Consider the following 21,817-nt stretch of genomic DNA (forward strand, 5'->3'; position numbering starts at 1 on the left):
AAGAAAAAAACTCATTAATCTGTTTTTTTTCCCTCAGTAAATCAAAATCTCAGGTCACTTCTATTATGTGGACAACAGCACCCCCTACTCTACAGGCCTCCCAAGAACCAGGAAGTATTAGTTTAATTACATTTTATCTAACTGTCATTGGAAGACCAAAAAACCTAGGGCTGATGTTTACCCTTTCCTTTCTGAGTAAGAAGACAGGGACAGCCCTTGCTGTTAAGTGTAACGATGGCCTTTATTTGATGAAAGAAAAAAGTAGTTACACATAGTAAGGAAGATCCCTGTTGCATTAAAAATATTGCAATGTGATAAGGAATTATTATTTTTGTTAATTTTAGGAGGGGTGCTCTGGTTATCAGTATTCCTGTGAATGGTCACTGTTGGCATATAGCAGTAGAGACTACCCTCTCCCAGCAGCTCTTTTTTGGATTACAAGCTGTTGTGAGCATTTCCATTAAGAATTCAAAGTCTCAGGAAGCAGAGAAGCCGTTTGGTTTAAGAGTGTCACCTGGCAGCATGAAATCTATCCACGTCAGCAAGGGATTTTGTCTGCCTTGTCCTCCTGCAGTCCTGCTGGAGTCCTGCCTCTAGAGCAGTAAGGGCAAAAGCTGCTGCCCTGGCCTACTACCCCAACCCTGTTGGAGCAGAGGCCAGGGCTCAAGCAAGCTGTTCAGCAGATCTATGTAGAACAGTGCTGTTTGTACTGCCAGGGTAGCCTAAGTGCTAGAACCTTCCTAGCTGTAAGGCAGCCTTGTAGCCCCTCCAGAAAGCAAGCCACCAGCTGTGACAGCCAGCAGGCCCAGGGATGTTGCTCTTCATACCTCACTGTGGTTACTGTGCTCACCACCACTTAACCAGCTTCTCTCCACTAGGACACTGACTTCCCAGGAGTATGGCAGCCACCTCACCCAGCAGCTGGAATAGGGGATTGCTTTATGCTGGAAGCACAGCAAAGATACGGCAAAGTCCCTGGGGAGATAGACTACTCCCTCGTGGTTGGAGCAACTGGTACAGACAGAAGCCTCAATAGCAAATCACCACAGAAACCGTGGCCCCTTTCCTTCAGAGGTTTTTGGCAGTTTTATTTGCCAACAGAACTGCCATTCATCTTGTTAATCAGATGGCACCTGCTCCAACAGAGATCGCAAACCCAAGGGATCACATGGATTTAATTGAGGAAGGCCTTAAATTTGACATTATTACAGTAGAAAAAACAGGAGGTAGCATAGAACAGAAAAGACAAACGCAGGTTAGGTTCAAATCTAGAATAGCTCCTGTAAACTACTTCTAACGTGGTTTTAAAAACTAAACCCCGTATTTCAATAACTATAGAAAACAGTTAAAATAAATTGCCATGAGAGCCCTTGTATCATGCTTGATACAGGGAGGTAGGATGTAATAATCAGAAGGACACATGAGACGAGACAGGTATGTACAGCTCCTGTTTGCTTTGCTGAGGACAGATTTTCACAGGTCAGTCACCCTCTTCAGCTTCAGACTCCGACTCTGGAACAGAGAGACCTTGTCAACAGGCTGCCAGCAGGTCAGCCCCACCCAGCCCCTGAGTTTGGCTGCTGTCTGGCTAACATCTGCGTTTGCATCCTCATGGTTTCACTGGTGAGCTTTCCTAGCCTCCCAGCAGTACTGGGAGCACACTTAGTCTCCGAGTAGCAACTAACACCTCCCACCTCCCAAACAAAAGATTATTGCAGTAAGTTTTCCAAAACTGGAAGCCCAATGTGTGAGCAAAGCTGCTGGTTACCTTCTTCAGCATTCTTGAGCCATTCAACAAACTTTTTCATTTGCTCCAGAAAAACACTCTTTCCTTTTGCAAGATGTGCATCCTTATACCACTTCAGGATGGGTTCTTCACTCAGAACTTCAGCTGCAAGATGTCAAGAGCACTATTAACACAGCAAACCACTGAATACCAGTTACTTAAGTCTCTTAGCTGGCAGCCTTTGCTTCTTTCTCTAGAAGCACCACAACACATGCTCCTTCCCTGGCTATGGTGGGACAAGCCTGCACTAGGAGCCCCTCCTGTTTTAAAATTCTGGGCACCATGCATGTAGCATTGGCTGTTGGGGGTTCCCAAGCACTGCATCTAGAAGCTGCATCTACTCCAACAGTCTTGAATATTTCATAACTACTTGAGATGAAACTCTCTAAGGAAAGTTTCAGTCAGCTGCTGAGGCCAACAGCAAACTATTTAAAGCCCAAGGTACATCACAAGAAGCATTTAACTGTTTTCTTATTTTTGCAAATATAATCTTCAGTTTAACAAGTTTCCTTATGTCCTTGTGATGTTTCCACAAGTGTACCACGTTTTTTCAGTAACACCTTTTAAAAGCAAGCCTGGAGCAGCCCAGAACGCCTTTGTGGTCTCAATTTCTGTCTGTTCACAGTAAGCATTCAGGTAGAGAATCAAGAAAAATATATGACCATGTACCTTTCCCTAACTTAAAAGGACAAAAGAGCCTTAGAACCTGAAGTTAGCTTTGATTTACCACAACTCAAAACTCTAGCAGACGTGCAGCTTTCTTGTCTAGAGAAGCACTCCCCATGTGTCAAGAACAGCTCCATCTATCTACCTTTGCATTTTACTGCTCCATCATTGTTAACAGAAGGTAGGAAATTCTTCAGCTCATGAAGAGTAATGTTGTAGCACTGCTCCTCCCTAAAGGTCTTACCAGTACTAAAGCATTCTAAAAATTCAGGCTTAAAAAACTCAACCAACCAAAAACCCACCCCGACAACAACCCCACGTGAGTTACCCTTATAGAAGAGCACCACTATTTTCTGGAAGGCCTTCATGAAGTGAATGTTGTCATAACAATACTCCTGAATCTTCAACAGAAGAGTTAGCTCTGATTGACCTTGGGTAGTAAAGGCAGCAAGTAGAGGGCTGTATTGCTGTAACAGGAACAACAAATTGGCACACATAGAGCACTTTGCAATTCCCACCCATCTAGACTGGTTTCACACAGTTTCCATCAGCCATTGCCTAGAAATTTCCAGCCCCCATTCCACTCCAGATTGCTTCTGCAGAGGTCATACTGCTTTTGCCTCAGTAACCTGGACTATAATACTGCACAGAGAAAGGGAAGAATTCCCCGTGTAATGCTCTCACTGCATTAGGGGGTTTGTAGGCTTTAACTCATCAAAAAGGGAGCTGGAGGAAGCCCAAGCCCTACTCAATGAGTGCAGAAGTCCATACTGAAGTTGCAATACCTTCAAGTGCTTAATGGCTTGCTCTGCTACCAGTTCCTCCTTTTTATTCCATTCCACTGTGCTCATTACACTTGACCAGATTATGGTTACCACGGTCTGTTCCGAGATGTTGTTTTTCTTCATCTCCTCCTTCACATACAAGATTATCTGCCAGTTATAATAGAAGAGTCAGCATATATGCCACAGACAACACTAAGCTAAATTAAAACTTCTGTTCTAAAGGCAACCCAGAAGCCTTCAGAACCACAAAAAAAACCCCTTTGACCATACAGCAGGATTTGAGACATTAGGGAAAAGACTATATAAAGCTAATATCAAAACACCCTGGTCCTAATTTTAAACATCTAGCTCTCACTAAGAATTAAGTTAGTTCAGTATTTAATTAGGCATGTAACTTCAGATTAGAATCATCTAGATGTCATTGTATTGCAGATAATTCGAGCTAAATTCCTACAGAAAAAAAAAAAGGAAAAAAAAACACTTACACTTTGTCTACAAATACTTACGTCTTTGAATGGATCTCCCCGTGACATCTGCTCCTGAAGTTCTTTCTGTAGCTCCTTTCGAGCTCCTATGCTTTGCTGGTTCCGAACATACTCTGAAAGCTCTTTTAGTCCCGCTTCAGTAAAGTACTTGGAAAAGTGTTCCACACTTTGTTTGTTGGCTGGGAAGAGTTCCTGAAAACAAAGTTTGTGACAATTTTCTTTCACAAAGAAATACATGTTGAGTATTTTGCTGGTAAATGCTATTTACTAAATCAGCTTAAGAGGTGTATCACTCATCTCAGTGGCACTCACCATCAACCTGTTGTCCATGTTTACTTTACGAAGACTGACAGCCACTGCATTAATATCTTTCTCATTTATCCATGACTTGAACAGCTTGACTGCAAAAGCCGCAGAAACACCTGCGCAATAGGAATAGTAATACTACTATTAGAATTCAAACCAAAGGGAATAACAAGGCCTGCACAGCACAGGGCACTGAGCTTATCAGACACTTGCTCAAAGCAGCAGCAGGTGTGCCTGAAGATACCGTAGCCTCCAGCATGCTGGACTTTTCTCACTGCTCAGCATCATAAAGGCTTCCTGTATTAAACTCACTCTCCTTGCTGCAATTCAGGAAGAAATACCATCTACAACCACAAAGGTCCTTCTCCAAAACACAGGACTGATTTGCTGGGCAGCATTAGTGACATCAGGCCCCAGAGTCATATAGGGAAGTCCGACACACAAACCTTCTGAAAAGACTAAAGACTTAGCAAGACTTTCTGTGTCATGAGGTAGCACATTTACCTTCGCTAATCCTGTAGTAAATCTATGACCAGACAAAACTAGTGAGCTGCAAAGCTGCACCGCCATCACAATTTCCACCCACTTGTCATGGTTCTGCCCCCCACCATACTTCCCTAAAGTGGGAAGGACTTGGGCAATGCTCACCTTCTTTAACCAAGTTCTCATTGTAAAGACTGTTGAGAATCGATGCATTAAGTGTTCCATTGGCTAGCAGAATACCCGTCAACATGGCCAGTTTGTTCCGCTCAGACTCTGAGAACCCTTTCAGGAACAACAGCAACTGCAAGAAATAGTAAGCAGAAGAAAAGTTACTATAAAACCACCATCTCTCACTAAAATTTGGCTACTGCTTCCATGCTAGACATTTTTGTTTCAATCAAGCTATTTGGTTAGCAGAAACACTAGTTCACTAGTAACCTTCTCCACTAGTCATACAAGCTAGCTGTTCTTCTATTAACAGCTTCAGTGTTCTATTTTAACAATCCACTGTATGATATAACTCTTCAGTATAGAGTGATTAACTAGCAGAATTTGAAGGTTTATTTGTGTGCTGATAAGGAGCTACTCCATACCTTTTTGACTTCATCTTCAAAGCCTTTCTCCAGGTACTTGTAACGCCTGATTAGCTTGTTAAAAACCTAAAAAGAAACAGTACTTTATTTTTCGCTTTGACTATCATTTAATTAGAATGAAAATAATCAAGTTCAGTAAAGTTGGTCTGAACTCTTTAGAGCAGTTTTACTCTGCCTCTTCTACTAAGTATCTTAAAGCCATGCATTAGGTTTCCCTAAGCCTTCAGCTACACAAACATTTCATTTTTGACCACTGAACAGTTTAAGTTAAATCATACTCATTTCAGAACTAACCTGAGCAAATGCTTGCATGGTTTCTAGGTCTTCTTGTGCTGCAAACACACAGACGTTTGTGCGTGTCATGTCATCTGCCAGGGTACCACCTGGGGCTAAAGAAGAGTTCCAGCATTAGTGGCGTTACCTCCTAGTGAGAGTTGACTCCATAGTAAGAATTCCAATACCCGTATCATGCAACATGCTGTCCTTTCATGATTAACTGAATGACCGGATCATTAAAGACACTCTTACATTTCCATCTACTCCACTGCTGTAGTGGAATGTTAAAACCAGTAAGCTTTTCAATATATATAAATCAATATTCGTGTATTATTGTATATATGTTTAATATATTTAAATATCCTGACCCCTTGCTGCTAATTGGATTGGTAACATATCTTGTTTTATATGAATAAGTTAACACAACTATAAGCTCCTATTCCCTTAGAAAAACCCACTAAAGCTGCTTAATCTTAGCAAGTCTATTTTCAGTGTCTGCTGCAATAAAGCTGCTTTGAAAGTATCTTTTAAATAACAGAGTATCACAAGAGGAGATGAAACAGGTAGAGATGTGTGTTCAAATACCAGTGCCTCAGAGGAGAGCTTGAAACTTTAGTGTTAAAAGGCACTTCAGCCATTTAGCTGCCAACTAGAAGATGCTTCTTCACCATTCCTCTTCCACTAATAAAGGCATCTGACTGGCGTGAGGCTGCTTCATTAACTAGGTCGAATTCAAGTCACTAAATCCAGTGCCAGAATACCTCACTACCAATTTCTATGCCATCCTACATGTAAGGGAGATTCTTTTATTATTTACTAGTCAGAAATATGACTTAAAGATGAAGATAAGCATTAGCTGAAAGAATATTAGAAGATATAAGGCAACAGGATGTCGGTTTTTGGTCTGACCTTGTGTGACTGAAGATCAAAGCTGGTCTACTTAGCTACTTGCTGCAGAGAGGGAGCTGAGTAAGTGACCCCTCTACCAACGTTAATGCAGCAAGGCATTTTTCCCTTCCCTCTCAGCCTCACTTCTAGAAAGAGCATGTCCTAACACAGCATGCAGTGGTTAAGACTCTTGACTGTAAACCCACAGAATGTCACAATTTGTACATTAACAATTTCAAACAGTGATACTCCAGGTGGCAGAGAAGTTCACTCACTCATGCTACCAGCTCTTGTAAGGTCAGCAGAGGAGCCTCTCGCCAAAAGGAACATCACAGTAACTTCAATCTACAGAACATTGTTCCAATCTAGAACTTTGAGATAAGCAGGCACGCTTAATGAAGTTAAACCATTCTAAAAGCCTCAGTTTTCAGCACCTTTGAGCAAATCACCTGACATTTCTACAGCACCCATGTGAAGACCACCTGAACGTGCAACAGATGCATCCTCCCAAACCAGCCAGCCCACCACCATTCAGAGCCCGACCATGGCCCAGAATAATCTATTTCCTCTCTTTCCCCTATGCATTTAGGTAACTTCAATTCTATTTCTGTTAAGTTACAGAAAATCTTCTGCAACTGCCAAATGTCTCCCTTAAGTCCTCCTGCAACCAACTGATGCATAACAGATATTAAAATCTGAGACAGACCTTTTCCAGTCTAGGCAGGCAACATAAAGGGCCCTCTTCTCTTTAAGTAGTTTAAATAGGTCCCTGCCAACTGCACCTCTTCTCATGAAACAGTATTTAGTCAAGTAGAAAATTTAGTCAACCTCATCTAGCTTCACTTACTTCCCTGTTGGTGAGCATCTGTTCCACTCTTCGCTCTTTACACTCAGTGTGCACGTTTACAAAACCTGACATCACATTTCACGTCCTCAGTTCTGTTTTCTGCTGACCCGACCATCCTCTCATTTCTCACTCCCTGACATCTGCCAGAGCCCCTGACCTCACTATTGCCAAAACCAAACAATCTGTAATAGCATTTCCAAGACAAAGCACACCAGATTCTTCTGTAAACATTATTACTTTCAAAAATAATAGGGCAGGATGCACAAAGCACATGACCATGTCAGAATATTCAGGGCAACCCTTTTGGCTGTGCAACCACAGACCACACACCTGAAACGAGCATTCATCCATCTCATATCAGCAGAAGCGAACTTGACTACAGAGTCAAGATCCACTCCTGGTAAAAAAAAAAAAAAAATATCCAATTTATATTCCTTTAAGCCAAGTTTGTACAGCCTTACACTTTGAAGAATGCAACCTGTCTCAAGATAGTGTGGTAGGGTACACAAAGTATTTCTACAGTAACTGATTGCTCAGTCAGTCCCCGAGATGGTCACATAGTTTATCACAGATAACTTAGCCCCTGTTCTATACACTCCATCGGCTCCTGAAAGCAGATGGTGAGATTTTGTAGACAAGTGAATAAAGGCTGACAGCAGCCACATCAAAGGGACTTACCCAGCATTCCACCAGCCACCAGGATGTCAAAAAGTGTTTCTGCATAGCGGCGATAGTCAAGTTTTGCACCAGAAGCATCAAGAAACTTTGCTACTGCCTCCAAGTCACTGCCAGTTTCGCTTAAACCTTGAATAATACAGTCTTGGAACTGAGTAGGGTCAAACCTCTCTTTTTCATCTGTAAAAAGAAAGCACTGAAATGAAGGTACTGCATACAGCTGTTTGGGTTTTTTTAATGTCTGTATTTTTAATAAGGTCAAAATGAAAATGAAACAAAACTTGCACTGAAAATTCTCAAGTTAAACACACCCATGATCATTCCACTCTTCCAAGGCAACTGGTCTCACATAGACAGTGACTTAATAGTTCTATGCAGTCAATGCCGGGGAAAAGGCTATCACAAGCTAAAACATTCCTTATCTACCTCTAACTGAATTCTTAGAGTACTTTCACTAAGAACAGTTGTTTGCAATCATTACTAGTTGGCTCTAATAAAGTTTATCTGACTTTTCAGTTTGATTCTTACACCCCTGTTCATGTGTTAGATCACTCCCTGCAAGAGAGGCTTAGCTAAATGCTGGAAGGTAATTCTTAAGATGTGTACCTACAGTTCTATGTATTTGACTCTTTTACTCATGTTCCATTTCAGCCGTTTGGGCCTCTTGCTGCTTTGGACCATATATTCTGACTGAAACACTGCCTACCATTATTATGCTAGAGCAAGTTGACAGTACTTGCTTTCTTGCTATCAAGACCATCTGCTCCCTTAATACAGAGCTGAAAGAGTCTGAAGCAATTGCATTTCCTCAAGTGCATGGGGGAAAACGCAGAAATCTGAGCTAACTTCTTATTAAATAAAAACAAAATGATGAACTACAATCACAGATCTATTTAGCATCCTTTGTTGTTGTTAAAACAGAACATATCCTTCTTCAGATGTGTGATGCACCAGTTCATTACAGCCCTGTTTTTGCTGTAGGTAGGGCATAGCTACATGGGTGGATTTGTTGCATATTAACTAACAGAAAGCTTTAAACAGAAGAGGTTTTTGGCTTTACTCATCTCAATTTGTCCCAAGTAAACCATGAGAGAAAAAGCTACCAAAGAAGCAAATCTTACTTTGAGGGCTGTCTGTAACATCTCAGTACCTGCTAGTAACCCTTCTGTAAGGGGTATACTAGCGTCCTCGCATTCAATGCAAGTACTATATGTCGGTAACAGCTGGGTAGAAGTCTGGAAATACCGCATCACTTATTTTCCAGGTTAGATCCATGAAGCTCACTGTTACCACACAGTTGTTTGGAAGCTAAACTACGGTTCATAGACTCACAGAACAGTTTGGGCTGGAAGGAACCTTAAAGATAATCCAGGTCCAACCCCTCTGCAATGGGTAGGGCCACCTTCCACTGGACCAGGTTGCCCAAAGCCTCATCCAAACTGGTCTTGAACACCTCCAGGAATGGGACATCCATGACTTCTCTGGGCAAGCTGTTCCAGTCTTTGCCATCCTCACAGTAAAAATTTTCTCCCTAGTATCTAATCTAGTTCTCTCTTTCAGCTTAAAACTCCATTGTCCTATCACTGCACTCCCTGATAAAGAGTCCCTCCCATCTTTCCTATAGGCTCCCTTTAAGTACTGGAAGGCTGCTATAAGATCTCCCTAGAGCCTTCTCTAGGCTGAACAACCCCAATTCTCTCAGTCTGTCCTTGTATGGGAGATGCTCCAGCCCTCAGATCATCTTTGTGGCCTCCTCTGGACTCCCTGCAACATGTCCTTCCTGTGCTGAGGATTCAATGGCTAAATGCTTAAAAAGATACAAAAGCCTGGAATGCTAGCATGTCATCTGCTGGTCAGACTAAATCCAACTCTCTCACTTCAACAGCTTCTCAAGGTACTTTTACATTAGAATAGGTTATGTAAGTCAACATGTCCTTCTGCACATAATTACTATTTCAGCATGGAACAGCATTGTTGGTGCTGACAGACTGAGCTGGAACATGGCTAGTACATTAATAAAACAGCATTAAACAGAAACTCTGAGAACTGTCCCCAACTCCTTCTTAAGTTTAATAAAACACCACCAAAATACTAAATTACTCATCATACCTCTTCAGTCATCAGCATTTCTTGTAAGAGTAATACTACACATAAAGAGATGTTCACTCACACAATCCCACACTTCAGGGGTTGGTTGGTAGTGTGAACTGCCAGGTTTTGTTGTTGTTTTTTTAATTTAAATTTAAACCAGATATTCTTACAGGATTAAGGGAATAATGCAACTTTTATCCAGCATCTAAAAGTGACATTCCTACTAGGTTAGATGGTCCTTAGACATATTTATTAACCCACAGTAAGCCTGTGCTAGAGCTCCCCTGTAACTCATGCTCTTGCTTCCAGGACAACACGCTTATTGCAGTTCTAGAACAACTGTCTCTTATGCCAGTGTTATAGCAAATTCAGCTGCGATTCTTAATCGGACTATTTTTATTAGTGCAGAGTGCATTCCAGCACCCAGAGTCAGCCTCAAGACTCAGCATCGAGGGTGATCTCATTTAAAAGATGTATGAGAAGAGCACAAAGACACTATGTTGTTCCTCGCAGAAGCTGATGTGCAATGGTAGTGCTGCATGGAGCCCCCACCACAGGGGTCACTATAACACGCGCTGCAGCGAGCTCACCTCTTTTTCTGGTTTTGAAACGCTGCCCCGATAGCGTCGGCTTCTGTGGCTTTTGATTATTCATAAAAGACACCCTGCGGGGAAGCAGAAAGCCACCTGAGGACGCTGAGCAGGAGCCCGCCCGCTCCCAGCCTGCCCCGCGCTGCGGCGGCCCCGGCTCCTCCCCTCCCGCCCCGTCCCGCCCTCGCCTCCATTTCCCGGCGCCGGCCTCCTTAGGCCACACGAGTTGTTTTACTTAAGCTAAGGTAGAATTCTATGCAACTTCCATCAAGCAATTGTATTATTTCAAAATCGGACAGAGCGTCCCTCTGAGAACATGTTTTTTTAAGCACTGTTTTTCCAGACTCCGTTCTTGGAGTTGAGAACGTCTCCTCAGTCCGATCTGTGCTGAACGCAGAATTGTCAAATGGTTCGGTTTGGAAAGGACCTCAAAGCCCGTCCAGTTCCAACCCCCTGCCATGGGCAGGGACACCTCCCACCAGCCCAGGCTGCCCAAGGTCCATCCAACCTGGCCTTGAACACCTCCCGGGATGGGGCAGCCACAGCTTCCCTGGGCAACCTGGGCCAGGGCCTCACCACCCTCAGCGTGAAGAATTTCTTTCTAATGTCCAGTTTAAATCTTCTCCCTTGCAATTTAAAGCCAAACCCCCTCATCCCATCTCTTCAAACCCTTCTAAGGGCCCCCTCCCCAGCCCTTTTCATCCACGATCCCCTCTGTTTGCAGCTTTTCCCCATCTCAAACGCAAGGTCAGGCAGAGCTGGCACCAGCTCCAAACGAGGGATTTGCCTAGTGCGAAGTTCAGGATGACATGAAAATTAGTCTTCGGAGAGTAAAGGAATGTGCATATTATAACCTTCCAATATCTGAAACGACCTTCCAGTACCTGAAGGAGGAACTGTTTACAAAGGCTTGCACAGATAGGATTTGGGGCAATGGGTATAAACTGGAAAAGGGCAGATTTAGACCAGACATAAGGAAGAATTTCTTCACCCTGAGGGTGGTGAGGCACTGGCCCAGGTTGCCCAGGGAAGCTGTGGCTGCCCCATCCCTGGAGGCGCTCAAGGCCAGGCTGGATGGGGCCTTGGGCAGCCTGGGCTGGTGGGAGGTGTCCCTGCCCATGGCAGGGGGGTGGAGCTGGATGGGCATTGAGGTCCCTTCCAACAAGAACTATTAGAATGAACTATGATTCTACGGTTATAGCAAATCTTATAAATATACATACTTATAAATATATACACATATAAGTGTGAACCCGTTCTGCCCCAGCTCCTGTCTGACTGCACAGAGCGATAGGGATCGCTCCCTCGCAACGCCCAGGCCTGATAAAGCTCCCAAACGAGTCTCGGACAGTTGATCCGCCACATTTTCTGTACCAGAGATGGTGCCGAGTCCTGGCCGGCGCCCACCGCCTCCCTCGTCCCCCCTACCCCCCGTGTACCCTCTCCCCCCGGCCTTCTTACCGACTTTCAGGCAGAGAGAAAACGTCAGAGGAGTCTGAGCGAGGGCGGCGGCGAGGACTGTGCGGGCGCAACGGGCGAAACGGAAGAAGGGCCGCGCGCCCCACCCGGCACCGACCATCTCTCCAGGACGGGGGGAGGCGACGGATGGAAAGGGGCCAGGATGCCGCACTGCGAGACCCTGGGGCGCCCCACCGTCCCCTCTGATTCCCCGTCCGACTCCCCGTAGAGTGGACGCGTCTGCCGCGCCTCACCCTCTGATCCTCCCCTTCCTATGAAGTGGACGATTCCGCTCCCTCCGCTCCCTCCGATCCGTCCCTCCCCACGGAATGGACGCGTCCTCCTCCCCCCCGCCCTCGTGCTTTCCCGTCACGCGCAGAAGCCCCCCCCTCACCCCCCCGCGCAGCGCGTCGCCTCCTGTGGGCGCGGGGCGGGCTGTTGGTGCTGTTCCTGTACACTGAGCTGGGGGGTGAGTGTCACGGAATCACAGAATCACCGGGTTGGAAAAGACCCACTGGATCGTCGAGTCCAGGCAGTCCTATCCGCCACTAAACCGTGTCCCTGAGCACCTCGTCTACCAGTCTTTTAAACACCTCGAGGGAAGGTGACTCAACCACCTCTCTGGGCAGCCTGTTCCAGTGCCCAATGACGCTTTCCGTGAAAATTTTTTTCCTAATGTCCAGCCTAAATCTCCCCTGGCAGAGGTTGCGGCCATTCCCTCTTGTCCTGTCCCCTGTCACTTGGGAGAAGAGGCCAGTACCCTCGTCTCCACAACCTCCTTTCAGGTAGTTGGAGAGAGCAATGAGGTCTCCCCTCAGCCTCCTCTTCTCCAGGCTAAACAACCCCAGCTCTCTCAGCCATTCCTCACAAGGCCTGTTCTCCAGCCCCTTCACCAGCTTTGTTGCTCTTCTCTGGACTCGCTCCAGAGCCTCAACATCCTTCTTGTGGTGAAGGGGCCCAGAACTGAACACAGGATTCGAGGAGCGGTCTCACCAGTGCCGAGTACAGAGGGAGAATAACCTCCCTGGACCTGCTGGTCACACCGTTTCTGATACAAGCCAAGATGCCATTGGCCTTCTTGGCCGCCTGGGCCACTGCTGGCTCATGTTCAGTCACTGTCAACCAACACCCCCAGGTCCTTCTCCTCCAGGCAGCTTTCTAGCCAGACTTCTCCTAGTCTGTAGCACTGCATAGGGTTGTTGTGCCCCAAGTGCAGGACCCAGTATTTGGCCTTGTTAAACCTCATGCCATTGGACTCAGCCCAGCGGTCCAGTCTGTTCAGATCCCTTTGGAGCCTCCCTACCCTCCAGCAGGTTGACACTTCCACCCAGCTTAGTGTCATCAGCAATATCGTGGTGGAAGTCTGCTATAGACCACCCAGCCAGGAAGAAGAGGCTGACGAGTTATTTTACAAGCGACTTGGAGAAGTCTCATGATTGCTGCTCCTAGTCCTTGTGGGAGACTTGAACTTACCAGATGTCTGCTGGAAGAGTAATACGGCAGAGAGGAAACAGTTTGGGAGGTTCCTGGAGTGTGTGGAAGACAACTTCCTGACACAAATGTTGAGTGAGGCGACGAGGGAAGATGCTTGGTACAGCCAAAAGCATTAGGACAAGAGGAAATGTCTCAATTCAATACTCCGTAGTACATTCATTAGATGTGTAAAAACTGGAATCCTGTGCTATCAGGCAAACAGGTGTAAGTAGAACAACTAGCAGGGCATCATCCCAGTAGATGAGTTGCTAAGGAAGCCAACCTTAGAAGTACCCAGAGTGCAACTGGGCCCCATCAGTATCAAAGGGGGTTTTGCTATGGACTTCAACATTTTAAGCTTTCACTCCTAATCTTAGAATTATTTGTTTAGCAGAAACATGGCTTTTAAAGGAGAAAATACTGCCAAGCAGTATTTTATATTCTTTCCCATTCATCAGATTATTTCCCAAGAACTGTAAAGCTTCCTGCCAAGGCAAATTGACTGGTTAGAGGGGCCGATGTCATCATTGGTTAAGCTTAGAAAGCTTAGAAAAATCAGACTCACAACATGGCTTTAGGAAAAGCTTATGGCGAGCCATTTTTCTTATTCATTTAAATACAGAGTAACTAAGGATAGTCAAAAGCTGGGAGGGACCCTAAACAGGTTTGGTGGCACAACAGCAGTCGGAAACTGTTGGTAAGTGTTTAGATCATGATAAAGCTTTATGCTGCTTCATTCAGTAAGTTTTTAAAATAATTTACAGTAGTACTAGAAAACCTTACTGAGATACTAGCATCTGTACTAAGAGCAATAAAGATTAAGGAAGAGACATGGACGAAACAGGACAAGTCAACGTCACTTCCACGTTTCCCAGGCTTTTCCAAGAAGCATTAGGAGCCTTGTAACTGGCTCCTGATGTGGTTTTGGTGAGTTACTGCTTCAATAATGTCCCTTTTCCTTAACCTAGTGTGTCATTTCTTACTTTAGTTGGAAAGAGATTTTATGTAACAGAAGTATTTTTCTTTCAAAGAAGTTGTATTTTGTGAACATTCCATCAGAGCAGATCTTCAGAGATGATGCACTTGGCAGCAGAAGTCAGCAGCATCAAGACTGTTCAGTCTCTTAAAAAAAAAAAAAATCAATTACAAAGTCAGTTTCTTTCCAAACGCCCAAGCACAGCACATATTCCAATAGTTGATGGCATCGCTGGCCTTTGGGCTCTCAGTTGTAACAGTTGAGATACAAAAATGTGTTCCTTTACATGCTTCGGTACAGCCAAAAGCATTAGGACAAGAGGAAATGGCCTCAATTTGCACCAGGGGAGGTTTAGACTGGATATTAGGAATAATTTCTCCGCTGAAAGGGCTCTCAGGCAGGCACTGTTAGAGGCTGCCCATGGAAGTAGTTGAGTCACCAGCACTGGAAGTACTTAAAAGGCCTGTAGATGTGATAAAATTGGCAGTGCTAGGTTAAGGGCTGGACTTGATGTTCTTAACAGTCTTTTCCAACCTAAACGATTCTATGATTCAATTAGCAAATCTGCCAGTTGTTTTTGGAAGCTTTATGTATTGCAGCACTTGGGATTTGATTTTTTAAAATGTATTTATTTAAAAGTAAAACCATATCATGGATCCCTTACCTAACTGATTTTTCTGTCATAAATGAAACTTCTAGAAAAGGGTAAAATTGTATCATTGGCTTGCATTGTTTGAACTGTAACTGCCAGATAGCAGGGGCTGGGGGACAGCAACTGCTTGGAAGGCCACCTCCTTTTTATTTTATTTTTCTACCAAAGCCCTCTCCCCCCACCTTTTTTTTGGGGTGGGGCATGTGCTTGTTTTGTGCGTTTCCTTAGGATTGAATAAAAAGAGGATGGAGGGGGCCTGGGGGTGATGACATCATTTGCCTCACCCCAACATCACTGGGGGGAGGAATTTGTGGCAGAGGAGTGGGAGACAGGGAGATCATGTGGGGTCCCCTCAAAAAAATGGAGGGTCACAGCCACAAAATACCTGAAAATTCAAGAGGGGTTTAACAAATCGGAAAAAAAAAGTATACATGATGTGAGGCACTGAAACAGAGGAAAAAACTATCTAATTTATATAGATATTGAAAAAATAATATTCGTTTATATATTAAAAAATTATTTCAAACCAAAAACCTATATGTACAGATAAAATTCTAAATAGAGATATACAGGATTTTAAAATACAAAATTAGCTTGTGTATCTATAAAATAAAAAGACTTTAAAATGCAAAAAAAAAGAGATTATACATATGAAGGCATTTAATAGAATTCTGAATAGATAGAACTGTCAACACTTACTGTGTGTTTCATAGTAAGTCTCAGTAGATATATGTAATCTAAATGGGTATTATGTATTTGTAAACTAAGTCTAAACTGGCAAAGAAGGACTTTGCCCTGCCGGGCTGTGCATGCAAAGTGGGAGCCAAGACCAAGGCACAAAAATACCTCAAAACCTCTGATTCTGGGGCTGAAATGGCGGGGGAGGGAAATGACTAGGGGGAAAACATTCCAATTTGGGGCTCCCAGGAAAGCCAAATCTGCCTGGGTTTGTGCAGCGGAAATATTAAAATAAATAAATAAATAAAATTCATGTTCAAAAGCAAAAATCACCGATTTTTGTTGTGGAAAAGTGCCACAAATCCTCCAAAACTGTATATTTTGGAAAAGCAAAAAAACCTTTATTTTCTCCATGATTCCTGAAGGGGCAGCTGCAGGGATCTGGTGAAAATTCATCACTTGTACTAAAAGCTAGACCGGAGTAGCATCGACCTGGGAACTTTCTGCCTCTGCTGCTGGTCCTGCCTGCTCGCCTCTCCTCAGGGCTCACCTGCATCTCTGCTCGGATGTGAGAGATGAGGAAAGGCGCTGCCGTCCACCCAGCCCACGCAGGCTACTCCTCAGCTCTGTCCTCTGCCAGGAAGCACCATCATCTCTCTTGAAGCATGTTCACTAGTATAGGCTTTTCCCAGAAAGAAATGGAAAGAGGAGAGGGGAAAGAGGAAGGGGAATGGGGAAGGGGAAAGGAGGAAAGGGAAAGGGTTTGTTAGAGAGCAAGGGGTGGGGGTGGGGTTGCAGTTAGTACTGGATTTCTCAGAGAGGTACAAAAGCAAAACTGACATTACACAAACGTAAGATGGTGAAATAAAATTAACCAAAGTATGAGTGGTTGCAGAACTAAGAAAATATTTGAGAAAAGTTTCAGTGGGTAAATCATTGTTTGTCTGTGGGGCATCCAGGCAAGTTGACTCCAGGCTGGCATCCAGGCTAATGGCTCTAAACTGGAGAGGGGCAGATTTAGACTAGACATAAGGAGGAATTTCTTCACTCTGAGGGTGGTGAGGCCCTGGCCCAGGTTGCCCAGGGAAGCTGTGGCTGCCCCATCCCTGGAGGAGTTCAAGGCCAGGCTGGATGGGGCCTTGGGCAGCCTGGGCGGGTTGGAGTTGTCCCTGCCCATGGCAGGGGGGTTAGAACTGGATGATCTTTAAGATCCCTTCCAACCCAAACCATTCTATGATTCTATGACTCAGCTGCAAGAAAGTATCTCTAACCCCAGAATGGCTTCTTCTGTCTCCACCCCTTTGGAATCACAGGGACTAGTACAATGCAGGTAGGGAATGTGGACTGCTGTATGGAATGTGATTGTACAAAGTGCATGTGCAGCACTAGAAGTTTATTTGTTCAAACTGAGTTAAAGAAGGTGAACAGTTGCTTTGCAAACAACTGACACTCTAAAGATGCACACATTAACTGCTAGCTGGATCAAAACTATTACGTTGCTATTTCTGCATTTGAGAAAACTGTAAGTATTTAAAAACAAAATTAAGAAATACTATCTAAATTGTGGAGTATGTTTTTTGGGGGGATAGGAGGTTATGACAAAAACCGGCATGAGAGAGACAATCACATACAGGTAATATTTAGTGCTCACCTAAACCCCCAAAAGAAAATTCACTCTCTAATGCTGCAAAATAGTATTAGCTGCCAGTGCACAGCCTGAAGTGCAAGTCTCTGCTTGCAGAGTTTGCTCCTTCTTCAGCTGTGTATGGCTACCATCAGTTTGCATAGGCTTTGTCAGCTACAAGTCTCCACAACAGCTTACAACAAGGCTGGGAAACAAAGCCAGCAAAATGTAGCGTCTTCTTAGTGTCTTTCTCTGTCCAGCCTTCATTAAAATCACTGGAAAATCTTCTACTGCCTTTATTCTGATTGACTGTTACACAGAGCATTTGAATTGACTTGCAGGCAAAGCACTGCCCTGTGCAGCAGTGCGTAGTGACAGGTACTGCAGTTTCACTGTGCTGTTCCTTTCCCTCCACCAATGCAGCAGATGTGACACCACACACACAGAAAACAGTTTCCAACGGCTCCCTGGGCTCTTCAAGTCTCGTGCTGTACATGTTGCTGATTCAGATGTGGGCAAAGTCATCTTCTTCACTGGCCTTGGGCCATTGCAGCCAGTGTACTTGAGGGAAATACCTCCCGTGAGATCTCGCTGGGAGGCTGGAACACTGTCAGTAGCAGAGAAAGCCAAGCAACCAACACTGAAAGGGTGCTCTTCACCAGGCTACAGATGGTAAAGTTAAAAAAAGCCCTGCCTTTTCAAAATGCCCTATTTTGAGTCTGCCACATTTGATACAGGTTTTAAAAATTGCAGAACATTTCCTGCAAGCCTTATGGAAAGGAAAGGGAATACTTCTCACTTTCAGAACGACTGTCTCCCTCAGGAGCCCAGGTGCCCACATTAGCTGGCATCTGGCACAGTGCAGGAGCTTTGAAAACAGCCTTAATGTGCACTGCAAGTAAAAGTCAAGCAGTACTGCATGCTTCTCCTGTGAGCTGCAGTCTCGTGTGCTGTAACACAGATAGAAGGCCTTACCTGCACCCTTGTCACAGTAACTGTAAGAAAGCGTCCTGCACTGACTGTGAGGGCGGCTGGGCTTCCTGCCTTATGCTGTGCCCTTGGAGAAACCCTTCTCTAGCCCAGTGAACCCCAGGGTCAGTGAGCTGCGGTGCTGTCCAACACTGCATAGGAACGAAGGCCTGTAGGACAAAATGTGTTTACATAGAGCCCTTACTCAGCAGGCGGCAACTGCTTTATTTATGTATTTTGCAACTTCTGCCAACGTATTTTAACTTAGCCCATATTGCAGCAAATTTCACTGAAGGGGCAGGGGACTGCCACACTGCGAGAGGAGTTTCTGGGTATCTCTCATGGGACAGAGATGTTCTTAGCTGGGTATGCACAGGGTGAGAGCTGGAACAACTCAGCCATCATGTAAAGGCTACCCCTAGGAAAGTCTCCTTGGTCTGTGGGCTGAAAGGGAGGCTGCATCCAGTGGTTGGGGTGGGTGTTGTGGAGGAAGCAGGAAAAAACATCAAACTATTTTACAGCAGACAGAAAGCTCGACAGAAGGCAAACTGAATGCAGTAGAGACAAAAGCCAGCTATGGAAAAACAGTCAGTCTCTTGGAAAGAGATTACTTCTTCAGATGACCATAGGAGGCCTTTTGCAAGAAAATACACCACCTTTTCTTTCTGGTACAATGAGGCATCACAACAATGGTCAACCAGAGCTTCTGAAGGCCTTTGGAAACATCAGTAACTGCTGGGGGTGCAGCTAAATGGACAGTCTCCATTCTACGTAAAGAAAATACCTTTTCACTACAATGACATACAGTGCAGGTAAGGTGGAGGCCAAGCCCATATGCCTACATTTCCATTTTTCTGCCGGCATTTCCCCACACTTTTCCACCCACACTGGCCCTTCACTTTTACGCCAGCATGCCCTATCACCACCTTTATGCCAGCATTTGCCTTCACGTTTCCACTGGCATTCCCCCTGACTTTTGTGCTGATATTCACCCTCACGTTTCCATCCACATCAGCTCTCTCTTTTCCACTGGCATTCCCCCTCACTTTTCTGCCATCATTTCCTTGCACTTTTCTGCCATCGTTTCCCCTCACTTTCCTGCCATCGTTTCCCCTCACTTTCCTACCAGCAATTGACCCTCACTTTTCCGCCTGTGAGAAACCTGAAGAGCAATCACTACACTCAGCAAGGAATAACTGAGGCAGAGATTCACCAAAACCACACGTTGAATGTACAAACTATGTATTTTCACAGTTCTGCTTTCTTATCAAAGAACCTGTTGCCATTTTTCAGGTTCTACTTTGGGCAACTTCTGTAGACTCACTAAAAAAGTGAAGTGTTTTCTCTGTGTTAGGACGTATCCCAGATCAAAGCCCCAAATCCAAATACCATGAGCTTTGTGTGCTTGTGTGTGCGCGCACACATGTTTGGAACTGAATCTCAACTTTGCACTTCAAGAGAAAGAAAGGTTGAAGTTCTCGGTCATTTCAATACTGTGGTTTCTGATGCAGAAATCTGAATGCTGTGGCTGGAACTGTTGTTATCAACTTCGTTATTTTCTATACAATTTCTTTGTCTTCTGTCTAGGTTGCAAATATATACTTATTTCAAATGTAATAATACCAGAATTTCTGTTATCATTTAATACTGTGCTGCTTTATATTCTCCTTTTTTCTCCAGCTGCTGCTACTTGGGTGTGGTGTAATCCTTCCAAAACCTTAGGCAGCATCAGATGCCTAATCTCTGCAGATCACCTTTTGATCTCATTAAGGTTTTTTTTTGATCTCATAAGTTTTTTTTAACTTCATTATCACATGAGTGGTCAAGGATAGGAGAAAGCTCTCGACTGTACTTTCATGGCTTTATATATTCCTGAGCACAGGACTAAGCACTGCTTAAGAATCCTTTCCAGAGATGGGTTCATACAGTCTCCTATTCAAAGCATGCTGAACTCCCATGTGAGTTTTCCCATTAAGTTCAGAGGCTTTTGGCTTGCTCCATGAGGAAAAGAAATGTATGTCAGTCATAGCAATTTGTCTGGCATAGCAAAAGAAAATCGTAACTCTTCTTTCTTGCATGCTTTTAACACAAGGATGTCTGTGCCAAAGAATGTAAAGCAGCTTTACTACAAATCAGAGCATCATCTCTGATCAAAAAGGGACTGAATCCAACCAACAAGGTTCCTATTCTTCAGCAAAAATCTCTGCACTCACACTCCATTGCAAGACTCAAATCTAAAGTAGAAAATTAGCTGAAGCCATTAAAAATCACTTATCATATGAAGTTAAGCGTGGTAAGTGGCAGTAAGTTACCTAACATATCTTGATACTTTGCCCTAACTTTTTTCTCTGAGCTGAGCTGTTCAGCAGATCTTTCTTGTTGAATATGTACGCTTCAAATGCAGGAGATGCATTTCTAGCAATTAAGTTCAGTAATTTAAGTGAAGTACTGTAATGAATATACTGGATGGAGAATAAAGATAAGGATATAAGATGCAATGTGCATATTTTTGGTAGCTGATTCTAATCTGAAAATGAGAAAATATATTTATCTGTTTGTTGATTAGTGTGTATTGGAGCAGTAAATCAGTTTTTCATTCCATTCAGGTCTTGAGCACTCTGGTTTGTCACTCTCACAGATACGGCCCGAGGAGTGGAGGAAGCAGATGCATCGTTTGTCATCTAAGAAATTAAAAGAGTGAATTGTTAGCATTATTTGAGTAGCAAGCTCCCAGTATTGCCTTTATTAAGTGCCCCCAAGTCACTCAGCAGACTGTTCTTCAGGAGTTAACTACAGAAGATAGCTGAAAGTAAGGTCAGTGTTAACTGGGGTCAGGGCTAAAAAGGGATGGAGAAGCACGGTCTCTGCATTAGTGGACCTCATCTCCTGGAAGCCCTTGCGATGACAGTAAGCCCACAAACATATTGATTTGGGGGTCAATGATGCCCCACCACAACCACAGAAATACTGTGGGAGTAATTAATGAGTGAGAGCTCGAGTTTCCATGGGAGAGCCTCAGAGGTTCAGGGCATGGTATGGATTTATATGGCAAGGACCTTGGTTCAGAGATGTTGTAGGCCAAATAAAAAAAAGAACTGTAATAGCAGTGGGAACATGACCAGAGTGAACAGTTGCAGAAAACCTAGAATATAAAGAACTAGGATTATAAGTAGCTTATTGTCTCATTTGTTTTTCTTCTGTATCTTTTAGTCAGCTCTGAGTTAATTAGTTTTCTTCCAAAACGATACTGGGCATAACAAGGAGTACCAGAACGATGTGACATTGCCAGAGTGCAAGTCACTGGGCGAATACACCTGGAAGGAGACTGAAGATGCCTGGAGGCTAATCCACTATGAGCTACTTAATCCTCTATGAAATTTGACATACAGAAGAATGGAGGAGGCTTCAGGGAGAGAAGGGATTATACAAATTTCTAATCTAAATTTCAAAGAAAAAGAAAAGATTATACAAATTCAGGGAAATTCCAATACAATGCTTGAATGGCATTTGTTGGAG

At 44.0% G+C, this 21,817-nt stretch overlaps 2 protein-coding genes across 2 annotated transcripts in view; both read right to left on the reverse strand.

The window, feature by feature from the left end:
- Window positions 1–222: 222 nt before the first annotated feature.
- Window positions 223–12,003, reverse strand: BZW1 (basic leucine zipper and W2 domains 1). The gene is made up of 12 exons (XM_069860858.1): window positions 11,933–12,003; window positions 10,472–10,545; window positions 7,794–7,970; window positions 5,399–5,493; window positions 5,105–5,170; window positions 4,677–4,812; window positions 4,035–4,144; window positions 3,744–3,914; window positions 3,238–3,384; window positions 2,781–2,919; window positions 1,769–1,891; window positions 223–1,512 (listed from the first exon to the last, which is right to left on the reverse strand). Exons 2-12 carry the CDS (start codon window positions 10,533–10,535, stop codon window positions 1,481–1,483), a joined length of 1,260 nt encoding a protein of 419 aa, XP_069716959.1. The 5' UTR covers window positions 10,536–10,545; window positions 11,933–12,003; the 3' UTR covers window positions 223–1,480.
- Window positions 12,004–20,406: 8,403 nt separating this feature from the next.
- The window catches only part of AOX1 (aldehyde oxidase 1), a 47,109-nt gene continuing 45,698 nt past the window's right edge, over window positions 20,407–21,817 (reverse strand). Inside the window, exon 35 of the mRNA XM_069860909.1 lies at window positions 20,407–20,982. Coding sequence (XP_069717010.1) covers window positions 20,887–20,982 — 96 coding nt within the window. The 3' untranslated portion in view covers window positions 20,407–20,886. The remainder of the gene's footprint in view (window positions 20,983–21,817) is intronic.

Source organism: Phaenicophaeus curvirostris, chromosome 7 (assembly GCF_032191515.1).
Source record: "Phaenicophaeus curvirostris isolate KB17595 chromosome 7, BPBGC_Pcur_1.0, whole genome shotgun sequence".
Taxonomy (NCBI): Eukaryota; Metazoa; Chordata; class Aves; order Cuculiformes; family Cuculidae; genus Phaenicophaeus; species Phaenicophaeus curvirostris.

Excerpts from the sequence above, each read along its gene's own strand:
- BZW1 (XM_069860858.1), bottom strand. The coding sequence starts at position 10,535 with ATGAATAATCAAAAGCCACAGAAGCCGACGCTATCGGGGCAGCGTTTC. Across the intron at positions 7,971-10,471 it reads TTTCAAAACCAGAAAAAGAG|ATGAAAAAGAGAGGTTTGAC; the intron begins GTGAGCTCGCTG and ends TTCTTTTTACAG. Across the intron at positions 2,920-3,237 it reads AAGCCATTAAGCACTTGAAG|CAATACAGCCCTCTACTTGC; the intron begins GTATTGCAACTT and ends TTCCTGTTACAG.